Source organism: Ambystoma mexicanum, chromosome 9 (assembly GCF_040938575.1).
Source record: "Ambystoma mexicanum isolate Mex_15411 chromosome 9, UKY_AmexF1_1, whole genome shotgun sequence".
NCBI classification, from domain to species: domain Eukaryota; kingdom Metazoa; phylum Chordata; class Amphibia; order Caudata; family Ambystomatidae; genus Ambystoma; species Ambystoma mexicanum.
This window is the reverse complement of record NC_090931.1, coordinates 391,216,498-391,239,795: the sequence shown is the minus strand read 5'-3', so window position 1 is coordinate 391,239,795 and position 23,298 is coordinate 391,216,498. Positions and strand designations below refer to the sequence as shown.

The following is a 23,298-nucleotide window of genomic DNA, read 5'->3' as shown; positions in this document are numbered from 1 at the left end:
ACAGGTCTTATTACCTGAAACCTTTGCTTAGAAATAATGTACATTGTATTGGAAATGCTATGACTGTGCAAGTCTACAAGCGATAGTAATGTATGTGTAATGGCAAAGTTTATACACAACTTTGCTAAGAAGGCTCGCTTGTATAAAGACACCTACAGTTTAGGCCACCGCAAATTGATAAGTTATGCCTAAACCAAATTGTGCCTCTATTTCATTTCACTAGTGTCAGATAATTGCACTTTATTGTGCACTTTTCTAAGCACTATAATTACTATACATGCAAGTGATAGGGAATGTAGTACGTGCAGTGACAAAGTTTATACTCAGAGCTTGGTTGGAAACACTTGCTTGTGTAATGAGCCTACATGCTACGCCACCACAAACTGTTTAAGTTATATGTGAATCGGATTGTAGTTTTATTTTCTTGTGCCATGGAGACATAATTGCACTTTACTGTTCACGTTTTTGAGCACTAGAAGCACTTTATCATTGAGTGTCCTAAGGGCACGCTTAAGCACTTTAATCCATGAATGTTTCAAGAAAAATATTGACCAAAATGCTTAATCTACAACCTGTAATCTATTAAGAATGTACTCTATTTATTTGTGATTGTTTCGCATTAACCAGGGAGTGTCTTACTTTTTTGTCGTCAATTTTACTCTATATTTGAGACGTTGGATAAGTAGTGTTTTACCAAATTTCATGTTTTTATTGTTTTATGTTTTTATTATATATATTAAAGTCGAATAAAGGTTCATGAATGATTGATTGAAACTGCTCATAAAAGGGCACACAGAGAAGGCCATTGAAGCAAATGTGGCAAAGGATGCTACTGTTGCTATTAAATAGTACTTGAAACGGAAGAATGTCTACACTGTAGTCTGGATCTCTAGTTCTTGATGAAAAGGTCAGAATGGTGGGCATAGCTATAATTGTTCAGGCCATGAATGTTGAAGCTGTAGAATGCATACCTTCAAATCATTGAGGCATTGCCAAAGATTTATACACTACGGGATAGTGGGGTAGCTTTGCAAATTAACTATTTCGTTTTGCCGAACATCAAACCTCAGGGTATTTAATCCTAGCAGAGGTCATCTTCGGTGCAGGAGATAAAAGCTGTTCTATTTCAATCAGTGGTTGAAATTCCTCTGTAGAACACTTGCAGAATGCTGTACAAGCTAATGCACACCCTTAATATCACATCTTACTTTGTGCCATTGCAGCACCTACATTAATGAACAAATTACTTGCCTCTGGGGTAATGTTCTCTCTGATGGATCTTCTGCCCACGGATTCCTCCTCTGATCTTATTTACAGCACAGCTGCTCTTTGAAAACCTTTCCGCCGCCAGCGGTGCAGTGCGGCTTTGTATCTGCTCCATTTGATGACTCTGCAAGGATTTTGTGAAGTCTTGCCTGGGGTACCAGAAGTATAGACAAAGCAGGCCGGCTTAATGAGTCATAGGATAGTAATTAACTGCAGTATTGCACACGGATGGAAGAGTACAACATCTAATACTTTGCACCATCTCCACAGAGAAAAAATGCCCTTGGCTTAGTTTTTGTCCAGAACTGCCTGTTGTATTGCACTCCTTCCTCCAATCTGTTAATCCTATCCACAGCACAGCTGCTCTTCAGAAACGTTTTGGCTGCCAGAGGGCGCAGCAAGGGGCCGCCTGCACCCAGTGACCTCATTTCCAGCCTTTTTGCATAGCACTCTGACACTGCAGCTATGCGGAACCGATTGTTTATTAGCTATTCCACTAGAAGGGTAGGTAGGAAGGGCGATGAGGAATCCATGGGAGGAACAACCATCAGAAAGAACAATACCGAGAAGTACGCCATTTGTTCTTCTAATGGATTTCTTCCTCTCACAGGTTCCTCATCTATTGTAGACTCCCAAAGCAGTACAGACATCTGGAGGAGAGCAAGGACACCACCTAGACCAGAAAACTCTGGAGTACAGCCGTACAAAGCGGGCATCTGGTCCCAAAAGGGAATCCAAGCATTAAGGCTTAGCGAACATGAGCAGACACATCCACGTTACCGGATGGCAGTAGTAGCAGCCACCCCTCTGCTTGACTGGACTCTTAGACCCTTGAGCATATCCTTTCCAGTCAGATCATAGCTTTCCAAGATGCAGAGATGGATCCACCTTGGCAGGTTCTGTTTGGTCACAGCCCTGCCAGCACAAGCACCAGCGTAACCAATGAAAAGCTAGAGCTCTTTCCTAGCCTCTCTTCCAAGAGAGCGATTCCATCAGCTGGACCCGGTGTGGGCCCTGAGCTGAGCTGATGGAATCGCTCCTCTAGCGTAGAAGGATGAGGCAGAGGAATAATACAGGAAGATGGTTCTTTTGAGAGATTAAAATCCGAGCCCACCTTTGGGAGAAAAGGGTGTCTTACTCTCACCTTTGCCTTGAACAAAACTAAGTAGGGAAATTAAACCGGTAATGGTACCTGGAGGTTGCTCGCATTTCTTGCAGTAGTGGTGGCAAACAGGAAAATCACCTTCGGGTGAACAGTCTAATGGAACATGAATGGTAGGCTCAAACGGAGCTTCCATCAGATATGTCGAAACCAAATTCAAATCCCACACGAGACAAACTGGTGTAGAGGAAACTGGTTCCACAAAACCAGCAAGATCTGCTTGACAGTGATGATGATTAAGAACCAGTCCTGTTTCCGGGGACCTCTTGAAACCCGAAATGGCAGCGAGGTATCCCTTAAAAGTGCCAATTTCCAGGCCCGCTTGGGCCAAGGTCACCAGAAAATCCAGAACCAGGGTTAATGGACAGAATAAAAGGTCCAGAGCCCTTCAAGAGTGAGCGCAGGGCCTGACTGGCAGAGAGAGACTGAAGGGACGAGCCTTGGGGGGAGTGTGAGGTAAGTGTGTGTGTGTGCGTGTGTGTGTGTGTGTGTGTGTGTGTGTGTGTGTGTGTGTGTGTGTGGAGGAAAACGTGTGTATGCGGTTGGGGAGCAGAGCGCCAAGGAGCCAAGGGGTGCTTCGGAGTGGGGGGGTTAAACTCTCCCTCCTCCCCCTCTGAATTAAAAACAAAAAAATGCCTTGGTTGTTTCCATTTTCCGCTTTCTGAGGGCCGCACAAAATCAACTGAAGTAAATCGGTCTTTTTATGTGTGACCTTTAGAAAGCGGAAGAATGACATAGTACCCCTCCAAGAGGATGGGATCCAGGGTTAAGGTGGCAGTGTAAGGCCCATGGCTCTGAGGACGCTGAAGGGAGCAGAAACCCTGTTGAATGATCTGCAAGGCTCAAGCATCGGATGTGGTCTTGACCCATTCTGTGCTGGACAGGGAAAGTTCCCCCTCTCTCTGCTCGCCCCACAAGGAAACTGTGGCAGAAAGCCAGAGATTTGGCCCCTTGAGGTGCTAAAGGGACTGTGGCAGCTGCTGTTCCTCCTCTGGGGGGGACCTCTGCCCAGCAGACTTCAAAGGGTGGCCTGGCCACAACCCCTCTGGGTGTAGGAGCCTGAGGGACGATACCCACTGTCTCTTGTAGAGGATGTGAGGGACGGCTGCACGACTAGGCCCAACGACTTTGCTGTGCCGCTTGACTGGAATTTCTGTAGGGCATCATCAACTTTAACCCTAAACACATTTTGGCCATCAAAGGGCATGTCCAGGAGCTTAGCCTGGACATCCTGTGCGAATCTGGATGCCCTCATCCATGAGTGACACCAGAGCATTGCACCTGTGGCAATGGACACCTGCCCATGCAGTCAGCCCTGTCCAACCCAAATTGCAAAATCTATCGGGAAGCTTCCCTGCAGTCTGTGACCATAGCTAGGAAGCCGTCCCTGATCTCCCCCTCAGGAATATTCTCAGCCGTGTTCGCCATAGCGGACCATAGGCCAAAAGTCGTTGCGGTGCAAGAAGCGTTCACAGCATTGAAGGACTGTGCTGCCTGACGCAAACACCTTCTTCCCCCAAGCATCCAATCACTTATGTTCTGTCTACTGGAGGGGAATATGCACGATTTAATATTGACAGTCACAGCCTGCACCACCATGCTGGTGGAGTTGTATTATCTACAGTTAAGGTGACATGGTAAAAGCTCCAGTGCTCAGATGTGATTATTTGCTGGGCTTCCAGATGCAACTTTTCACTTTTACTGACTCACCTAGCAAAGAAGTACACTATTCCGGAGGATTCCCAGACCAGACAGAACTCCAATAATCATGAGACAGATCTAGTATGTGGCGATGTCCCAGGTTTCTTTTGAGACGGTTCTGAGGATGAATTTGTTTACTTTGTCAAACTGCAAATGGGACCCATTCTGCTCCAGGGAGTCGGAAATTTGCCAGTGTATTCATTTGCCATTTTGTGGAACACTTTGCTCATATGCTTTTTCCCTTAACCACTCTTCCCATCATGCCATATCACTCAAACTCTAAAATCATAGATGGCCTTGGATTGAGCCGGGAGAAACTGGTAGACCTACATTTGTTTCTTCTCCCTCTGAGGAGGTAGTCTGACTAAGCAGCAGGGGAATGCCTACAGATTAGCCTAAAGGCTGTGGGAGTGGTTTTTCTCACTAAAACCGTTGCTAGGTAGGTGGTTTCCTGGATTCCAGGCAATCTTTTAGGACATCAGCTTGCACACTTGGACTGAGGTAATTTTCCTTATGGTGTTTGTGTGAGCATTCACAATTTTTTGACTGTTCTAAAAAATCCCTCCTAACAGGTAGATCACAAAAAAGGTATCTTCTCCCCTTGCTAATAGTGGTGTCTATGGTATACCAATAACCTGTCTTGGGCTCCCCTCCCCTACAGGTTGGTCAGTTCAATTACTCAGTCCTGGGGGTTTGGACGTGAACCAGCACTTGTCTTGTCTCAAGTAGGCTTCTGGTCATCTGTTTCTCAACCTTAATGCAATTGGCTTGGGTAATTTTGCTTTTCACCTTCTTTGCTGTGGAAGGCCATTACTGTCGGTCTCTGGGGCCTGCATGCACCTGCATACTTGATCTGCTCACCAATGGAAGCTTGTGAGCAACGCAAGTGTGGGCAAAACCCACAGGACTCCTTTCGGGCATCTGGTTAACTTACTTGGTCTACAAGCCTGATGTCAGGAAGATCATCACCTCCTTGCCCTAGGGTTTTGGCTCTGTTCCCTCACAACCAGTCCTCCCGCTCCTTGACTGGTCGCAACACACTCATGCCTAAGGGCAACTCTAATGCACCCGTATCCTTTCTCGTCTTAACATGATTGTACCTTCACCTTTTTTATGTGCCCAGGCAAGCCTGTGTGCTTGCTTTTCTTTCTTCTATGCTTCAGTCCAAATTAGTTTGTACTTTCCTGATGCTTCTATCCAGTCCCTTCCCTTTGCCTACTGATTAGAACTGCCTTCCTAATGTTTTCACCCAGCTAGCCCTGGTTGGCCTCTTGCCTCTTCCATCTTTCCTGCATCCTGGTTGTCCCCTTCCTTTAAGATATTCCTCCCAGCCTTTTGTGGGTGCCCTGTCCCCTTAAACCTTATTTTCTGTCTCTGTGTTCTCTCAACTTCCTTCAACCTTCCTCGTAGATGTTCCTCCTGAGTCCTTGTGAGGGCCACTTCCCCTCCCCCCCCTTTTTCTCTCCAGTCACTCCCCCTCCCCCCCCCTTTTTCTCTCCAGTCACTCCTTTCCGAACTCGCCATCATCCAAGTTCTCTTTTCACTCTTTCGTCCTTCAATTCAATCCCTGTTTTTCCCATTTAATCTCCCGTCTCCTGTTACCTTCTTGCTCCTCCCACCTATCCTTCTTTTTCTCCTTCAAACACCTGCACCTTCTCTGTCCTTTTTAATTTCTCTTACCCCTCCCTTCTCAGACCTAAGTCAAAGTAGCTAGCATTCTTATCTGGACCTGATCCCACCCATGGAGTTATCCAAATGCCAAGTAGGACCTGGTTTGTGATTATTGCACATACACCACGATTGGAGCAACTCTTCCGGAGTGCGGCAATGGGGACAGAGCTTACTTTAGGCTTGGCCGCCATCTTGGATGACACCCTTGTTGACCGCACTCCTCAGGGCAAACTGCCCACGCACAGCTTCTGCGTAGCTGAGTGCTTGCTCCTGTCCAATAAGAGAGCCTGTTTTCAGATATGCTAGGCTTTCTAATTCTCCTCTCCCAAAGCTGCCTGAAAAGGGGGACTATCAAGTGAGGTGCAGCTATGGGCTTGGGGGCTCCCTGCAACAGGAGTATACAGGGACACGGGACTTCAATGACTGGGATTAGTGCAGCCCACTAACACAGACCTGGTGAGAGGTGTGGTGTCCTGTACCCCCTTGGCACCAGCCTCAATCTGTGGGTGGTTGCCTGACTCCCATGACCAACCAGCCCTCCCCCAATCCACCCCCAGGCAAATAGAAGGGCCAATGACACACTACCTTTAATGCCAACTCTCCCTGCAAATTACTCACTTATTCAGTCTTTTGCACATAGCGTGTTCCTCATAGACTAGTGGATGAGCTCAAATATCTTTCACCTCTCTCCACTAAAACAGAGACCTAGGTGGCACAACAGCTACTTTGCCAAGTAGTTTATGGCCCACAGAACTATGAAAAACTCTTGAACCTGTAGCAATCGTATGGAAATGTGCTGCCCTTGTTCATACAGAGTTGAACTTCATTGTAGCTTCTGTTTAAGAAAAGGATTCTTCCATCTCGGGGCACTGAAAAGAATTGTTCCTTTCTCCATCATAGGGTCTGGCATGGATTCACATGCTCATGAATATTCCCCATCGTCAGGCTTGGAAGCCTCGGTAAAAGAAAAGACAGTTTCACTTTAAAACTTTATTTCTTCTCTAAACCAATCACTGGCCTCTGGGTCATACTGCCCCCATCCAATGACAGTCCTCTCCTTAAGCTCCACCCCTGATGGCCACCTTTAGATTTACTGTTGTGTTGGGAGTCCTCAAGTTGCTCTCTGAGCAATTTTTGTGCTATTTCGAATTTTTGCCCAAAACTAGTTTTGGCTTTTTGCTAGATACTCTTTGTTAAAGGACAGAGACTGGCTGCGGGGATACGCTACCAGCGAAGATCTTCACCCACTGTCAAATCGTCATTGAAGTTTCGAGAAGGCCCGGCCTTGGGCCTACTTTCCTTCTGCCCAGTCACGGCTGAAAGACGCAAAGTCAAAGCCTCTTCAGTGTGTATTTAAAAAAACGTTTTCGTGGAAGATCAGCATTATAAATGCTTATTGCCTGCATCCGGACCACAATGTGGAGGGATGAGAGGTGTGCCGTGGTTACTCTAAGAAAACCAAAAGACCACTACAGCAGACTGTCGGCGTGGCTCAAGTCGAGCAAGGCCACCGACTCAACCTCTGGGCAGGGTCAAGCCTCATCTAAGACCGTCCGGTCAGAGGAGCGTACTCCCTCCGGGAGGAGGTGGAGATCCTTTGAGGATGCCCTGCTTGCGGGGCTCCAAGAGAAGGCCAAGCTCTGCGACACTGGTTTTGCCACTGATGCGAGTCGGGCAAAAGGCAATTTCCATCAGTCGGCCTCCACAGTAAGCCTACCAACGAAAATGGCCTCTTCAAAGAGAAAGTCCCTTACCCAATCCAAACTGTGTGTCCACGGATAAACCGAAGAGGGACAAGTCCGGAGAGGACTTGTCGAAAGTGGCTAAGACCTTGCAGTCTGCCAGGTCAATTGAGTCAACAACGGTGCTGTCGATGAAAGCACCAATGAGCACATAGTCGGTGAAGTCGACGACATCCACTACGGCAGCACTGAAGGGGAGTGGACGCACGAAGGTAGTGACAACCACTCCACGAGTGTCCTTACCCCTCAGGCGAGATACAGAGGCAGCAACTAAGGCAGTGGCCACTCCGGGGTCAGGAAAAAGACCTGGCGACCGCACCGACCCCGCAACCTCCTGTGAGGGAGAGAGACTGACCCCCCCCACCCCCAGTTGGAACTTCTCTAGTATGTAGACTTGCGAGCTGCTCCAGATAGGCCGGAGCAGATCTACTCCAGTTCTGACAAGGGAGGCAATGATCTGCGCAATGATTACTACACATCACAAAGGGGGGGGGGGAAATCTGTGGGCGGTGGACCCGAGTCCCCTGCTTGCAAGAGAAGACTCTTCAGCCCAGACCCCACACCTCTTTCTCCTTTCACACCTAGACCGAGAAGCATGCCGCTGGATATTATTACAACACTGCACACACTGGTCACCGAAATCCAGCAGAGGATGCTGCCACCGGGACCTACGCCTGCGCGTCATCCGACTCCTCCACCACCATCTCTTCGAGAGAAGACCCTCACTTGGAGCCCTGGCCCCATACACGGACTCAGGCACAGACATGGCTACCATGGCTACGGGCACCGCCAAGGATGCCAATTTCATTGCATCTGACGTAGAAACACCACATGCTGACGAGCCCCATAGGGCCTCCCCACCGGACGAAGTTGGATCCTTTCATTCTATCATGTCAAGGGCCTCTGAACTGTTTCAGTTCATTCCCGGGGAGACTAAGAAAGAAGGCTTCCTGTAACAGGGACGTGAGTCGAGAAGAAAGACCTTGTCTCTTCCCTTCCTGGAAGACCTAGCTCTAATGAGACACCAGAGTACGGGCCGATCAAGCGGGGCAGATTGGAGAAAAAGTACAGGGTTCCAGATTCAGCACTCGGGTGCTTAAGGTCTCAGCCCTCGCCTGATTCGGTGGTCTCGGCCGCAGCCAGGAAGCGCTTGGCAACCCCATAGTCTGCAGCCATGGTACCTCCGGACCAGGAGTGGCAGAAGCTGAATGCAGTGGGCAAGAGGACAATTTATACAGCAGCCTCTACCATTAAGCCATCTAACACCCTAGCCATTTTGTCCCGATATGACCGGGAACTATGGTTCAAGCTATGTCCTATTCTGGACTTCCTGCCCGAAGACGAAAAGGTTGAGGCACTAGAACTCTTTGAAGAAAGGCAAGTGGCCTCCGACCACGACATTAAAGTGGCAGTGGACAACGCGGGCACGGGTTTCCGCCAGATGGGGAACGGGGTGTCCGTGTCGACAAGGTTGGTGGAAGGCAATAAACTTCCGCCAGGACGTTCAAACTAAGGTGCTGGATATGTCGTTCGACAGGGAGACCCTCTATGGCAAGGCAGTCAAAGAGTCTTTGCAGGCAATAAAGACAGACACGAAGACGGCACGCTCCCTGAGAAATTTGCAGCGGCGACTGCCGTCATCCTTTCGCTCTTCCAGAGGAAAACCAAGAAGGTCTTCCGAGGGTTATAAGCTCAAGCATAGAAGGCGTCGCTCTAAAGGCAGCAGAAGACATCAGCGGCACCGCCCGCAGGGCAGAGCTCCAACACCCAAGCAGGCCTGAACTGGCCATGGCCTCGGGCCCCCACTTATATGCACCCCAGTAGGAGGCTGGCTGGCGAAGTTTGTCAGCGGGTGGTAAAAGATCCCCACGGACAGATGGGTTCTGGACGCTCTCGGACAGGACACATCTTGGAGTTCCAAAATGGGAGTCCTCGTATTCCTCCGATTCAGCGACGAGAAAAACAGACCGCTTAATTGTTTTAAATGTTTTTTTTATAACGCACCTAATCGCGTGCCTGACTTGGGTCTCTAAGTGCGGATCGGGGATTCGAACCTCAGTTGTTCTTTGTGGTCTTGCTTCCAAGAACAGCGCGTTGCCCCTGTGCTATCCTCTATTCTCTTCAGCTTCTACAAGAGGTGTGGCTGATATTACTGAAGGGGGCAATAGAACCCGTCCCTCAGCGTCTCTGGGGCTCTGGAGTATATTCCAGACACTTTCTGGTTTGAAAGAAAACTGGGTTGGAGGCCGATCCTGGATCTGCGTCGTCTCTACAAATATTGGCCTCAAATGTTCTGGATGGTCACGTTGCAACACATGCTTGGCCAAATGGAGCAAGTAGAATTTCTGGCGTTATTTGATCTAGACGATGCCTACTTCCACATTCCCCAATCACAAGAAACCCTGTAAGTTCCTACGATTCGTAGTTAAAGGTCAGCACTATCAGTTCAAGGCTCTGCCCTTTGGCCTGAAGTCGGCCAGAGGGTTTTTATGAAGTGCCTGGCCCCGGTGGCAGGCACATCTTTGTCTATAAGGCATTCCCGTATACCCCTACCTGGACGACTGGCTGGTGCATTCCTGCTCACACACTCTGGCAAGCAAACATACAGCGAAAACTGTACGTCTGCTGACAGAGTTGGGGTTCTCCATAAACCAGCCAAAGTCCTGTTTGAAGCAATCTCAGGACGTGCTGTTTTTAGGTGCCCGACTCAACACAGTGAGGTGTTTGGCGTCTACCTCGCAGGCGAGGATGAGAGCCATACAAGGCAAAGTGCAGCACTTATCAGCTTGGATGGTGACGGTTCGGTCCACCATGTTGCTGCTGGGCATGATGTCCTCCTGCATCAGCCTCCTTTGCCTCTGCAGGCTTCACATGAGACCTCTTCAGGAGTTCCTGATTGCAAGGTGGATGCAAGTATCTGAGGGAGGGAGGGCGGGTAGGTCATAGGAGTCAGGCCACCACACATATTCATGAGCATGGGAATCCATGCCAGACCCATGCTGCAGAACAATAGTTCTAGGTAATTAACTTAAACCTTTCTTTACTTTCTACAAAGTCAAAGCCACAGTTTCACTAGGAATCACAAATGTAGACTCTGGGAATAGTAATTACGTTAGATCTTGCTGCATTTGTTGCAACAAGTACAAAATGCAGCAGCCAGATTACTGCTGTGTGTGGGCTGCTACGTCTATAGATTGTGCAGCAGGTGAAATGAAACCCTGAATTTCACATTAGGGCCTACATGCATGAGACTGTTTCTGATTTATGGAATTGCCTGTACTTGCTCGCTCAGATTCTGTTGTAATATATGCAGGCATTCCTATATATAGAGAGCGATGTTATCAATAGAGAAAATTTTCCTTTCTGGTTCATAATATGTGGAATTCCTAACTCAGCCAATTCAGGCAAAAGATCATGGTTTACCATTTTAAAAACTCATTTAAAACTCACTTGCTTCCTGCCTTCATCTAAGACTGATTTAATATGATAGTGTAATATCAAGGCTAAAAATGCTCATTTGCCACTAACTAATGATGATGGTCTCTTGGTGATTTAGAAATGGTGTATTATGTGTAGAATTGAGGTGGGGAGTGACGACGTGGCTCGCTAGTAACTTGCAACTGGCATTTTTTACCTGGTATGTAGTGTCAAGGAACCGCTTGCAATGTACAAAAACCTAAGTGGCTAACATTTCAGGTTACTGATGAGAAAAATCAATAATATTTTTTAAAAAAATAGCCATTAATAATTAGATGATTGTTTAACTTGGGATGTTTGTCAAAAAATGTATTCTAGCCCATTGGAAATCAAAGGTCACCTCAGACATTAAACTATGGTTTAAAGAATTAACACATGCAAACAAGAGAGAGAGGAATGCTATGTATCCCTGATGGCACCCAGCAGTAGACCTAAGGACATTTGGAATCTATTCTGAGAATTTGTGAAATAGGAGATCGGACATTTAACTTGTATTTTTGAAATGCTTACTATACTCTTGTATGTCTTTACATGAACTGCGTGTATGCTGACCGCTAAATTTAAGATTTCTGCCTATTCTGAATTACTGTACATGTGTCACTGATGATGTACGTCTTGCACTGTATAAAATAAAGTTAAAAAAAAATAAAATGGCCATTAATACATTCTAAATAATGTTGAGGGATTCTGCAAACTGAAATATTTGAAATGCAAAATGCCAGATTAGAACAAACTTTCATCTTGGAGTCCTAGTTGTAGCTCATCTTCCGAACATTTTATCTTGTAATATGAATGCGACTAGAAGCGGTATACTTGGTAAATAAAAAAAACTGTAAACCCACATATTTGTACATAGCTGCTCGATGCATCATTGACATTATATTAAGTTGTGTTCTTGATACTTTGCTTTGTTAGAGCCTGCATTATTCATCTGAAAATTGTGATCTGTCTATGAACAAAGCATTAGAGATAATTACTTTTATCTGCACCTGGCGCTCAGTCTTTGTTTGGAAATCATAAACATGAGTTGCCAATGCAACTATCTTATCTAGTGTGTGTTTAATATATGTATTGAATATATCATCTGTTCTAAACTGCTATTTCTATTAATTTCAGTGCCTCTTATTCAAGAAATGGAATCCCGAATAATGATCCCATTGAAAATTTCCCCACTTCAGTAACGTGCGAGTAACGGAATGTACCTGTGCTCAATTGAAAATAATTAGTTAGATGGGCTACCAATAAGAGCCCTGTACTGTATTTGGTAATACTGTACTTACTATGTAAAAGAAGACTTATTTACCATCCACATCCCTCCGGCTCACCCTACAACAGTGTATGGTTTCGAATGTAACTGTTAAAAGTAAACGTTTTCTGCTTTTGGGTCTATTTGCACATATTGGAGAACATAAAAGCGCCTCTGTAAATTGTAATCTTGGATATCTGTTACACAAGTAATGCATTTTCTTTTTTTTTATGTACTGCTTTAAGACCACTTTGGAAAAGAATTTAGGTAATCTGTCTCATGTGCAATTACGTACTGTACTTTTTTGTCAAAAACATTGTCCTATAACTTTTAAAGCAGTACACATGTAAAGACTGGTGTTTGTTGAATTTCAAATGGAAATCAAATATTTCTTGATTTTCAGATTGAGGAAATCTGTTAAAAGAACACAACTGTAAACATTTTATTTGTTCACATTCGGAGAATGGAATCGGCAGAGATGTAGTTTAATGATTGATGATTTGTCTGTTTTAATGACATCTCTAACAAATTAAAGGAAACCTTACCAGCCTGTTTCTATGGCAAATCGATAGCTGCAAAACAATGTCTGAGGTTCTGTAGACACCTGACATTGTTAAATCTGTTGCATTCCATTTTATCTAGCGATAAAATGACTGTGGTCTTGAGTCGCAGTGTTGAAATAATTAAGTGGCTTTTGTTGATACATGTATATTTACCTTTGTAAGAAGAGATTGCATGTAGAAAGAACCCTTCTGAAAAGAATAAAGTTTTCTAAATTGTCTGGTCCTTTTGGGTTTCATCTTCATACTGGTCCAGTGGTACAGTGCTTGACTTGACTACTTGAAATTGTTTCTCAATATCATAGTTGTCTTGAATTACCTTTACTAGAAAACAATTGGTAAAACGTGTGAATAGAAAATTCATATGCAAATGTTTTTCCTGCATCAAAAATAAATGCAATCATTTATATCATTTGATAGTGTTTTGTTTTTAATAAATGTGAAGGCAGAGGTACCCGATCCTTCTATGTGTTTGAGACTCCTCTCTATTTTAAATAGTTATCAACTTTAATGCTATAATTAATCGAATTAATTTCTTTTGCGATTCTTTGCACATGTAAATCCCTGGACCAAGCCATAGCCCATCTGGATGAAAAAATCTCCCTTACGTCTTTGTGATAATTGTTCTGATGCTCTTGTATTCCAGAACCTTCACGATCCTGTGTCCTTCTAAGTAGTGTGATGAATCTGATGGTGTCATCACTCCCTTCCTGGCAATGACCTCTCCCCAGGTGGCCAGGGTACGGCAGCCGCTACGTGATCGAGGCTCTGGGAGCAGCGATATGAGCGAGGATCACATGGGGAGGCGGCAGTCCTTGGGAGGGTGTCATGACATCAGATGAGACATGGCATCCCCTGTTTTCTTATGAGTATTCCCCCGCCATTACCCCTGCCTTAATCGCATATTGTCATACTTCCCCCTCACCCACCAGGAAAGGTACCTGAAACACTTTCACAGGATCTGTACACAAGTCCTTAAACTCTGACTTGCCTCTCAAGACTCCTGAAAACTCTCTTCCAAACTATGCCTTTTAAGATCACTTGCATACAATTTATCAGAAACAGACTACTATTGCCCTAAAAATGTAAGTACTGTGACTAAGATGAGCTGAGTAATGAGGATCACTAGGAGATCGGAGCACACGCTACACTCTAGGTGTTGCAAGAACAAGTCTGATGCCGGGAGATTTAAACCGGCAGACCAGCTGACTGACACTCTGGCTGGAGAATGCTAATTCTCTCAGTGCTGACCGAGGGTCCGTGGGGCTGGAGAGGTGTCTGTGGAGCTGACCAGCTCGCCCAGAAGGAAGAAGGGACCGGACTGCAAGCAGGAATATGCTGCAAGAACACAAGAAGTGAACGGAAGGCTTCTGAGCGGTCGCAGGTACTGGAATACTGCCTCCACGCCACCGAAGCCCAGAAAGACAATTAACAGCTGTGCAGGAGCCGCACAAGGCTGAGAAGCGGAGACAGTGAAAGGGAGAGGAACCCCGAAAGACTACCACAGGCTTGCTGCGGAAGAACCGACCTAAGCCAGCAAGAGCCAGTGAGTCCGCCCAAGGGAAGAGGGGCATCGGGGTGTATTGGCAACCCTGCCAAAACAGATTAGCGTGAATTGAGCATGAGAATGAACAGGCAAACATTTCTTAAAGAGACAGAACAGAATAAGCGTAAGGGAATGACCGGTTTGTGAGTGTATGCAGTACACCTGTAAGACAAGACGGAACAGAATAAACAAAGAATGATCAAGTTTCTGAGTGTGCACAGAGCACACATGAGAATATTCCTGGCAGGAGAGTGTACACGGCTGTTTAAAAATGCAAGAATACATGTGAGAAAAGTTCTGGCAGGAGAGTGTACCAGGTGAATGCAAGTCGCAAGAATGTTCATGTGAGAAAGCCCTGGAAGGAAAGCACACCAGGCATTGTTAAGTTGATGAGTGTGTAATATATACAGTACCCAAGGAAGTCTTGATAAGGATGCATCAGGACCAGCAAAGGGCTGTGGAAACCTATTAAAGAGGACATACAACCTGTTTGCCAGATATCCTAACATGATATAAACCATCAGCCAAGTGTGTTGTGGATCAAGTGAAACCTAAGGAACTGATATTCTTGAATATAAAATAAAGTGAAGAGAAATCCCCGGGAAGGGATCTACCCTATGGAACAGGGAACTCTGTCCTTCTGGAACTTTTTGTGTTGGAGTTACGCATTTCCTTTTTGAACATTTGTACACTACTAAAAGCCAAAGACATTTTCTCTTTCCACCTTATAGTTGATTTTTTTAGAATGTGAGGGCCAGATAAGTACTTTGGGCACAGGACAGTTTTGCTTTGGATCTTCTGACATTGACAGACACTTGGTTTTGGTTTTAGGTAGGGAAACACCTCTTAGAGCAGGGACAGTTATTTTCCAGCTCCCTGTCTTTCCAGCTCCCTTTTTTATTTGAATAAGTCTTTGATCAAATCCATCAATCCCTTGTGTCCGAGTCTCATTAATGGCTCCTCACAGTAGGCAGCATATTCTCAAAACCTAAAACTTGAAGTAGAGCACCATGATGGCCACAACTCGCTAGGAGTCCACTGCGAGATCTCTACCAAGAGCTGATTTCTTGCATGAGAGAAGTGTGCTAGTTTATTGCAGGGAGTTGCAACAGCGAGTTGCTCTGGTGTTGAATCTGGAAGCCTGGACCCTCCGACTGCTGGTCGAGGCGCAAGATGGCGGCTGCCTATGCTGCAAAGGCTCTCTGATCCTGAAGGCCAGGATCTTGTTGGACTCTGAGGATTCTGAGGAATCACTGTAGCAGGTGTCTTTGGCTGATCGTCTGGTGGTGTACCTGCACCACTGAGATCCCTAATTGGGGGATTTGCTGAAGCATAGAAAAGTGCTTGAAGAGAAAGTCCTAGCCGGTGTCAGAGCAGATGACTAGATGGATTGTTTTCGCTTTGGATCTACTGCCTGACAGCTAAGTGTGATGCGGTTTCTTTTCTATGCTTTGTGCGAAGGCATCATAAAGTAAGACACAGACGCCAGATTACATTTTTTAAATAATTTCTTTAAATGGCATGATGGAGTAAGGCCTAACTTTCCCTATGCTAAGATGGGATTTCCCTACCTAATGAATGGATAGTCTTTGTCAGGAAGTTCAGCGCATGTCTGTGTCCAAAACCTATACTTGCCCTCACAACTAAAGATATACAATTTGTAGGGATGTCGGCACCAAAAGGAAACCGTGTTCCAGATAAAGTTCTGCGCTTTTTCCAGCTCTTGGCTTACTTTCCAGCTTTCCCTTACCCAATTTCAAAACAGTACCACAAAGGCCTTGGGGTTTCGCTTCCCCAAGAGTTCAGCACAGTTCACAAAATCTCGGGGTTCCCTTCCCCAAGAGGACAGTTCTTCCAGTTTCAAAAGTACAATAAGTTCAAATCTAATTTAGAAAAGTTTCTGAAAGGCCTTGGGGTTCCTTCCTCCCCCACCCCCCCCCCAAGGATTCAACATAGTCCACAAAGCCTTGGGTTTCCTTTACCAAGAGGTTTGCTTTCTCGGCCTCCGATCTATGACCAATTCACATCTTTTGGCTTTCGAGAACAGCTCCAGTTCAACTTTGTAATTAGCCAAGCTTTTCTATGGTTAACACAGATTGCTTTCTTTCTCATTGACTTCAGCAACCTCTTATTAAATACAGCTTCTTCCTCTTCGCTTTTCTTGGCTCTTGTCCAAGATGGGGTCACTTGTCCGGACCACACGGTCCACTCATTACAGGTCACTCATTCGATAACTCTTGGCCCTTTAGTTCTGCTTCTTTGCTCTTCGAGCTCTTACCAACACAGATGTTTTCTCTCTGCACCTGCGACATTGGTCAACATTCACTTCTAGTTCTCCTTGGCAGTTTCTTGGCTTTGCCGCAACATGTTTTCTACACAACTCACTCTGTGGTGTTCACCCTTTTCGATCACCTTGCTTTTCACTTTGTTCATAAGTGCTTATTACTTGCCTTACACCTTGTTCATAAGCTTATCATACCATTCCTTTAGTTCGGTATTCAATATTACTTGTTGCACTCTTAAAAGCCTCAATAACACTATGCAGCTTGTCAGCATTGATAAACACTTGATTCGGTTTCCAAAACCATCAGTTATAGTTTTCAGTTTGTCATTAACATATGGCTGCTCGGGCGTGGCTCAATGGCCGCGAGCTAGGACGTGATCTCTGTGAGCTCCTTCTGATCTGTCCATGATCCGGGAAAAAAAGAATATCCAGAACCGACTGAGAGATGTACAAATACATCAGGTCACATGAAGATGTTGGGTATGCAGCGGTACTGAGCTTCGTACGAACAATGAAGTGAGAGCTGTGTAGTAAGACCGCGAAAGTCAGAATAAGCAGCCCAATCAGGAAAGAAGATGGTGCCCTGCTGAGAACAAAGGGGTAGACGAGCGCGGCTGGAACACACAACCACGAGATGAAGACGTTGCCTGACACAGCAGACTTGTGAAACGGAAATGACACAGGTGGAGGGGACTTGGCTGTGGAACTGAAGGTTGCAGCTGGCGAGTGCATAATATTAGCCAACAAAGCGGAGCGCAGCTGAGCAGTAGATACACTGTTGCGCTGGCCAAAACACATTGCAAGCGGGAGCTGGCAAACGTCAGACAACACAGTGCCGGAGACATTGTAACGGAGAGGAATGGAGTGCCTGTGATCGCCGGCAACAAAAGTGTGTAAATGGTAGCATACGGCTTACAGGGGCGAGCAGACAAGTGCCGTAATAGCAGAGTATTACAAATTAATGTGCTATGTGGAACCCTGCAGAGAAACTGGTGACGACAGGGTGCCAGAGCGGGAAACATAATTGAAACCCAACCTGAGGGTTGAGACTTGGAGTCAGCTGAAAGAAAGCACCAACAAAATGGACACTGTAATCCTCCCACTGTGCATTGGCAAAGATGGTGCTAATGCGAGCAAGTGAGCAACGGTGACGGAACACAGCTGAGAACTGGCAGGAACCCGGAGCCTGAGAGATCCCGACTCGTATAAGTGGAATGGAGAGCACACCACGAATGTACCACGTGCTGTGGGGAACAGGGGCGGCATTGGTGGTAATAGCAGTGCACGGCAGAGCGGACATGTGCGGCGGGGGAAGTGCGGCCATGGGGAAGATCGGATATACTGCATAGGAGACACTGGAGTACACCGAAGGGCTGGCTGAGGCAAGGTGAAACTTTTCTGTTGACGGCGGTGCGTTTCCCTGGACTGAATGTGTTGATCTGGACCCACATGGCCGGATTGCCCTTTCGAGCGTACAATTCTATGTCGCACATAAAATAATTAATATAAATACATACAGTGCTGGGGCGCCTGGACCGAGGCGACCAGGAAGGAGCACCCCGTGGATGCCAGCGAGTTCAATGTTAACACAAGCGCAAACAAAATGTTCGCTGCGCACTCCGGAGCCCCTCCCAACACGGATACCAGGGGCCCGGAGGGAAGGCTGACGCGGCCTGTGCAGATGCCATATTAAATAAAGAGGACCTAAAGACAGAGGGACAGCCACGTACTACGCCCAGAGCAGGTACATAGCAGGATGAACGTGTGACCGTGTTGCTGAAAAGGTGCACTGCGCAGGAGGCGCGGATGCGTAATTAAGGGCTGGCTGAGGCAACGTGTAGTCAATACCACAAAATACTACACATGAACCCCACAGAGCCTGGGTGCGGAGTATAGACCTAAAGCTGATTCAAATGGAATTTCTGTAGCCCAACCCAACCACAGTGAATGTAAATGATGGCGATGGGCACAGGCAATCAAGCACCCGGCATAGTGGGGAAGTGACTCCCAGTGGACAACACGGAAACAGAGGTGGGACACACCGTGCGAACCCCTGAGCCAGGTGAAAGATTGCTGAAGAACACAGACCGGATCACGGTAAGACGGAAATGTCGGTGAGAGGGGGCAAGCCAAGGGCAAACAGCCCACAATGGATATTTTTGCTAAACCGCAGCAGTCACCCACCACCCCAACGCAAAGTGTGGCTATTGCATCCGCAGGTGCGGCAACGTCAAGCGAAAACTAAATGATTTTAACAGCCATAACGGAACTCAAAGCCTTGTGGGGGATGACGATGGCAGAATTAAGGACTGCACTAGAAACAAATAGATGCGGTTGGAGTGGAGGTCAATCTATTGAGGCAAGATGTAAGAGCACAGGTGGAGAGGACCAGTGGCCTGGAGAGTGCTGTAAAAATCAACACGGATACTAGCAAGGACAGTCCACATACTGAAGCAGCAGGTAGCCAACCTGGAGAATCGAGCAGAGGAGGCAAAAGGAAGACCGAGACGCAATAATATACGGGTGGTCGATCTGTCGGAAGGGGAAGAAGGCCAAGACCCCACGAACTATGTGGAAAACATGATCATACAAGAGAGAGGTGCAAATAAGCTCTCGCAAGGATTTGCGGTTGAACGTGCGCACAGGGCCTTGATGAGGAAGCTGCAACCTGGAGCCCCTCAGAGAGCAATTATAGCGAAGATCCTGAATTACAGAGAGTGGGAAAAGATCTTAGAGTTCTTCAGGAAAGGGGGGATGATAAAGAGCGTCTGCGACTATTACCGCATATCCTGATTACACTATGCTAGTCCAGAGACAACACTATAGCTATGTAGCGATCAAGAGGAGACTGCGCACAGCTGGATTTAAATGTATGCTGCTGTACCCTGCAAAACTTAAGATTCTTCACAAAGACAAAACACACTTTTTTCATACCCCAGAAGACGCAGCGACGTGGCTGGACGCACATGGCTGCCCGGAGCAGGACGAGGTGCAGGGTCGAGAGAGATACGATAAGTGACCTAGCAGCTATGCATGTTAAGAGAAAGGCGTGGGGTGATGGGTTGCTGTAAAATGAGACATTTGAACACGTTGGACTGGAATGTAGAATGTGTAATGTGAGAAGAATAGCGGAAAGTGTGATTTAACCTGATTTTTGTATAAGGAGAAAGAGACGGAGACAGCCTACCCCCGAGAGTTAGATTAGGAGGACAGCCACTAGGGCGATATCTCCCTGCTGAGCCGCAAGTAAGGCAAATGCCGGAAAGGGCTAGATGCGGGGGTGCTTGAGATCCGGGGATGGAGCTGGGCAACAGCTGGGGAGGTGGGGTGAGTTGGGGCAAGGGAGGGAGGACGAGGGGAAGTTGGTGAAGAGTTGGGGAGTGTGATGGGGTTGGGAAGGGAGGAGGGTGGGAGGGGCGGGGAGTTGGGGAAGTTTTAGTAGTTAGAAGTTTGTATTGGCGAACAAGCCTACATAAAAAAGGGGAAGGACTGAGACCTGATAGACCTGGCGGGCACTTGTGGAGGGTGGAGAGAGACCCGGATATGTTATGGGAGACCTTAAAGTAGTTACCTGGAATGTGAGACGGCTCAATAGCTATTTAAAAAGAAATAAGGTTATGATGTATTTGCGCAGGCAGAAAATAGACATAGCCTTGCTTCAAGAGACTCACCTGATGCAAGAAAAACTGAAGGTAGTCCTGAAGAAGTGGAGAGGGACTGTTGATGGTGCAACATACTCTGCTTATGCTAGAGGGGTAATCACCTGGGTGGCACTGCATGTACCGTTTCAGCTACTGCATTCTATAGTTGAATCAGATGGGAGGATGGTAATATTGAAGGGATTGGTGGAAAACAAGGAGATATGTATTATAAATACAAATGCCAGGGGACCAGGTGGCGCAGAGACGTCCATGGACTCTGCGTGAGCTCCGCTGCAGCCGCCCCGAAAGATGGACTGAGCCCCCATTTTTTGGACCCCCCCCGGAGATAAAGCGTGAAGCTGCTGTGTGAACATCTCCCCCAACACTGGGAAAAATCCGGACCGAAAACGGACCTGGGATCCCGAAGAAATCCGACTTCCAAGCGGCGGCCGTCCGAACCGGAGAGAAACCGAAACCAACCTGGCACACGTGCGCTGCAAGGCATTCTCGGGAATAGCCCACGACAGGAACTCGCGAGCGGAGCCTACGCGATTGCGGAGGATCACGGCACTGAGCAAATATCTGACATAATCAGGTGGGTGCCCTAACCCTAAACCCACCCGAACCCTTGTCGAGATACCTCCTCTGCCGGGCATCCACGAAGGCCCCACAACACGAGGCGAGGCCTGTTAACTACCCGCCCCCCTTCGTGTGGCCGAACACTGAGTTCAGGGCTGCTCGACATCTGCACCCCACGGCCCCCGGACCGCATTTGCTCCCCCCAAGCGATCAATAGGCTACCTATCGGATCACCCGGGGACTAAGTCGAGGAGAGATTACACGACGCGCCCGGCTCCACCTCGGAAGCGTGGTGCACCCACGGACCGGCCTCCCTGCACATTGTAGAGGGGCCCCACCGGCCGATCACAAGCACCCCTGAAACCGAGACGAGAAACCCACCGGAAGTATAGTCTGCCGAGGACCCACCAGCAGACGGGGTGAACGGGACGACCCTTCGAACTACGAACCCCGGCGCAGAACGCCGTAGTGAGACCCCAACTCGCGGCACGTGAACCAAACAGTGCCCCGACTGAAAACACATGCGACGCATCTTCAGACCTGAGGCCCCTCCGGTGTACACCTCGCTGGTGAAACCGAAACCATACCAAACGGAGGGAAAGGCCCCTGGACACAGGGCGTGTGCCTCCTCTATCCAAAGGAACCGAGTACACACTCCCCGCCAGCATCACAGCAGTGTATTTCGAATACCCAAACCTAAAGCTGCAACCAACCCGCCACTGCCAAGAAGGAACTACCCCATGTGCCTTCTAGCGGATCGGTACAGAGGGTAAGGCACCCAAAACAGGGGCTTGTGCCTCCTCTGCCTGTAGAGAACCCCGCATGAACTTCAAGCACAAGCTCCTGCACTTCGCCTACGTTCCCACCCTTCCCGCTCTGACTGAACCAGCAATGGCGAACAACATCACTGCGGAAAATGAACTAGCGGCGGCAACGAAGGGAGACATTGCTGCCCTTATGGGCGAGATAAAGAACTTGGGCACTAGCATAGGAGGCAAAATAGACAGGCTTACCCAAAGACTCGACAGCATGGAAGACAGGCTTGAAGGGGTGGAAAATAACCAGACCTCAATCGATACGTTAGAGATACAACTCGATCAGAGAATAAAGGACCTGGAACGCAAGGAAGATGAGTTCAGACTCAAATTGGATGATTTGGAAAATAGAGAAAGAAGGAACAATATACGCATCTTTGGAATTCCTGAGAAAGAGGGGGAAACGGAGGCAGATCTCAAGGAAACACTTCACAATATTATTAAACTCCTCACAGCAGATGATGAAGTGGATGAACCGATAACGGAACGAATACACAGAGCAGGTGGCCCCACCGGTGGTCCACGATCGGTTCTTGCCCGATTCCATCGCTTCAGAGACAAAGCCAGAATTCTCGAAAAAGCCAGAAGGAGCGACGAGATCACGCTAGGAGGAACACGAATCTCAATTTACCAAGACCTTTCCTCCCTGACCCTGGCTCTAAGGAAAACATGCGGTCCGCTCACAAAGATGCTCAAAGAAAAGAATGTTCGATACAGGTGGGGCTACCCCTTCTCACTTTCATTTGAATATGATGGAACCAGGGTCAGGCTGAGATCCGAGAAAGAAATACAAACGTGCATATCTAACCTCCTTGGCACGCAGGGAGAGGAGGCTGGCCCAGGAGAGACCATGAAGAAGGACGAGAGTGGCGAATCCAAGGCCCCAGGAGAAAGAAAGTAAAGGGGTCACGAAAATTCCAGAGAGGCAACATCTCCCCAGAAGCAGAAAATTGAATCCAAGTGACACTGGTAAGACAGTTCCAATTAAATAAGCAAATGATGTAATACGGAGATACGAACATGCACACGTTTCCCTAACTCTAATGACCACAATTAGGGGGGAACCAAGGAGGGGCTCACTCCGGACAAAGATAACATATTCGGTTAAGGGGCGTGAAGTAACGGCCCCCCAAAGTGGTCCGATGCCGACCTGGAGCAACAGGCCGGGTTCGATCGGACGCCTTCAATTAGGACTGGGGAAGGGATGGAGGGAGGGTGTGGGACAGGCCATAGGGCCGAGGTGGGTCAAAGCAGCGCACATACTAAACCAAAACAAGCACAGCAGCAAGCAATCCACGAGTACAAAGCATTACCAATCACACATGAAGAGACTGTTTCCCATGCGAAAGAGCAATGACAACAGACACTAATACAAGGAAAAATGTCTCCTTGAGAGTCGGGACACTCAATGTAAAAGGACTCAATTCACCGACGAAACGGTCCCTCGTTGCCAGAGAATTCCGTAGGGCTGAAATAGACATCCTCTTCCTGCAGGAAACGAAATATATAAAAGGAGAAGAAAGACCGATCCTTGGGAAACGAGTTGGGAATGAATACTGGGGCTCTGGCCCGCTTAGAAAAGGAGGGGTGGGAATCCTCATCAGGAAA

At 47.3% G+C, this 23,298-nt stretch overlaps 1 protein-coding gene across 1 annotated transcript in view; it reads left to right on the top strand.

Moving 5' to 3' along the window:
- Positions 1-13,237, top strand: part of NIPSNAP2 (nipsnap homolog 2) — a 572,224-nt gene extending 558,987 nt beyond the window's left edge. The window contains exon 10 of the mRNA XM_069614879.1: positions 12,136-13,237. Within this exon, the coding sequence (XP_069470980.1) occupies positions 12,136-12,200 (65 nt within the window). The 3' untranslated portion in view covers positions 12,201-13,237. The remainder of the gene's footprint in view (positions 1-12,135) is intronic.
- Positions 13,238-23,298: the final 10,061 nt, after the last annotated feature.